The 1,809-nt window shown below is 43.8% G+C and overlaps 1 protein-coding gene across 1 annotated transcript; it reads left to right on the top strand.

Annotated features, from left to right (window-relative positions):
- Positions 1-393: 393 nt before the first annotated feature.
- Positions 394-1,160, top strand: LOC147470418 (uncharacterized). The gene is made up of 2 exons (XM_086544255.1): positions 394-434; positions 608-1,160. The coding sequence occupies exons 1-2, from the start codon at positions 394-396 to the stop codon at positions 1,158-1,160; spliced, it is 594 nt and encodes a 197-aa protein (XP_086400381.1).
- The last annotated feature ends 649 nt before the right edge of the window (positions 1,161-1,809 follow it).

The following is a 1,809-nucleotide window of genomic DNA, read 5'->3' as shown; positions in this document are numbered from 1 at the left end:
CGTACAGACTCTACCACTGCTAAGGCTTCTAGGTCTGTCGCTGAATATCTTGACTCTGCACCTTTCAGTTTACGAGAGAAATAGGCTACAGGATGTAAATCATCATTGTCATCCGACTGTAGTAAACAACCAGCAATAGCTACTTTAGATGCATCAGTATGTATTTGAAAATGTTTATTAAAGTCAGGCCTTACTAGTACTGGAGCAGATTTCAGTCGTTTCTTCAGTGCTTGGAAGGCATTTTCTTGGGCCTCATTCCATACAAATGGTTTGTTCTTCCTGGTGACATCCGTTAAGGGAGCAGCAATTTTTGCGAAATCCTTTATATGCCGACGAAAAAATCCTACACAGCCAAGGTATCTTCTAGTTTCCTGTGCATTTTTTGGTGACGGCATGCGAGTCACAGCTTCAACTTTCTCGGGATCTGCAAATTGGTTCAGATAAAAACGTCACTTACTACACCATTCCATCCATCTTCTAACGGTATGATTGAACGGACCCATAGGACAATAAAAGATTCGCTATCTATTCTCTCTGAAGAATCTCCACTATCTTGGGATGAGTATCTGCCTTATGTAAGATATGCACTGAACTCTGCCATTCACAGGTCTGTTAATGCTGTTCCCTTGTATTTGTTCACAGGACATAACTGTAACCCTCCATCTGGTTTGATAAGTAAAATTACAAGGTATGATGAGGACGGAACCTTTGATACACTACGTAAACTGCAAATGGCATGGAAAACTGCTGCAACACATTCTCAACTAGCCCGAGCAACGGAAGCCAGATACCATGATAAGTGTGTGAAACCTGCAAATATAGACGTTGGTGCTTTGGTGCTTAAAAGGAACTATTCGGTTATTAAGGGTACAAGCAGAGCCTTGGCACCTAAATGGTCAGGTCCCTATCGTATCACAAAGAGAACTGGACCTGTAACTTTTATAATCAAAAGTGTCTTTGGTGTTCCCCTAGAGCACAAGGTGCATCTCAATCAACTAAAGCGATTCTATCCCTCAGAGGAACTAGTGTTAGACGAAAATCTTGACGAAGCAGAGGTTTTTGTAGAATCTGATCCTATTTCTCGAACGTTACTTAGTCTTGCAAAGCCAAGGAAACACACTATGAAAACAAGGTCTCAAGGTCCCGCTGAGTCTATATAGATTTTAACAGTGATACGAGATATATTTTGCAATGATCCTGTTACTAAACTTATTTTCTCCCTCAGATTTACTGTTGTATGGTGATTGTAACTTTGGCGAAGTCTGGAGTCTGTTCCAGATCTTGAATGTCGAGTATCTGTACTGCCTGTTATACTGATCCTGTTCTGAATCTTCTTGACGCTCCACCTCGTCTGCGACTTTGAATCCCGCCTGACTGGTGTCCCAGCGCCAGAACTCTACCAGCCGTGAGAGGGCCCTGGTCCACTGGAAGGGATATGGAGCTGGAACGGTTTTCAACTCCCGAGTCGAGGATGACGGTGGACATCTTCCGGACGAGCCGAGGCTACGCTCTCCAGTGCCCCCGAGGAGTTGTTGTGAATTATGCGACGAAGTATCGGTGCCACTACTTAACGACCATCGAAAAGGCCTATGCAAGTCTTGCCGCTGGAAAACTACACCTTGGTCGTTACCTTATGTTAATTCTTGTGACGAAAACAAAGCGGGAATTTGCAGAAGACTGGACTCCCCCGCTTAAATGTAACATGGACTGGCCGAAATAATAAGCCGGTAGACCGACCTTGGCTGCGCTTGACGGAGGGAGAACTTATACTGTGAAGGTTAAGTAACACCATTATGGCAAATTTAGTCT

This window comes from Penaeus japonicus, unplaced genomic scaffold (assembly GCF_977035675.1).
Source record: "Penaeus japonicus unplaced genomic scaffold, GWHDUDI00000001_assembly GWHDUDI00000015, whole genome shotgun sequence".
Lineage (NCBI taxonomy): Eukaryota > Metazoa > Arthropoda > Malacostraca > Decapoda > Penaeidae > Penaeus > Penaeus japonicus.
The sequence above is the reverse complement of the archived record's forward strand: the minus strand, read 5'-3'. Positions and strand labels throughout refer to the sequence as shown.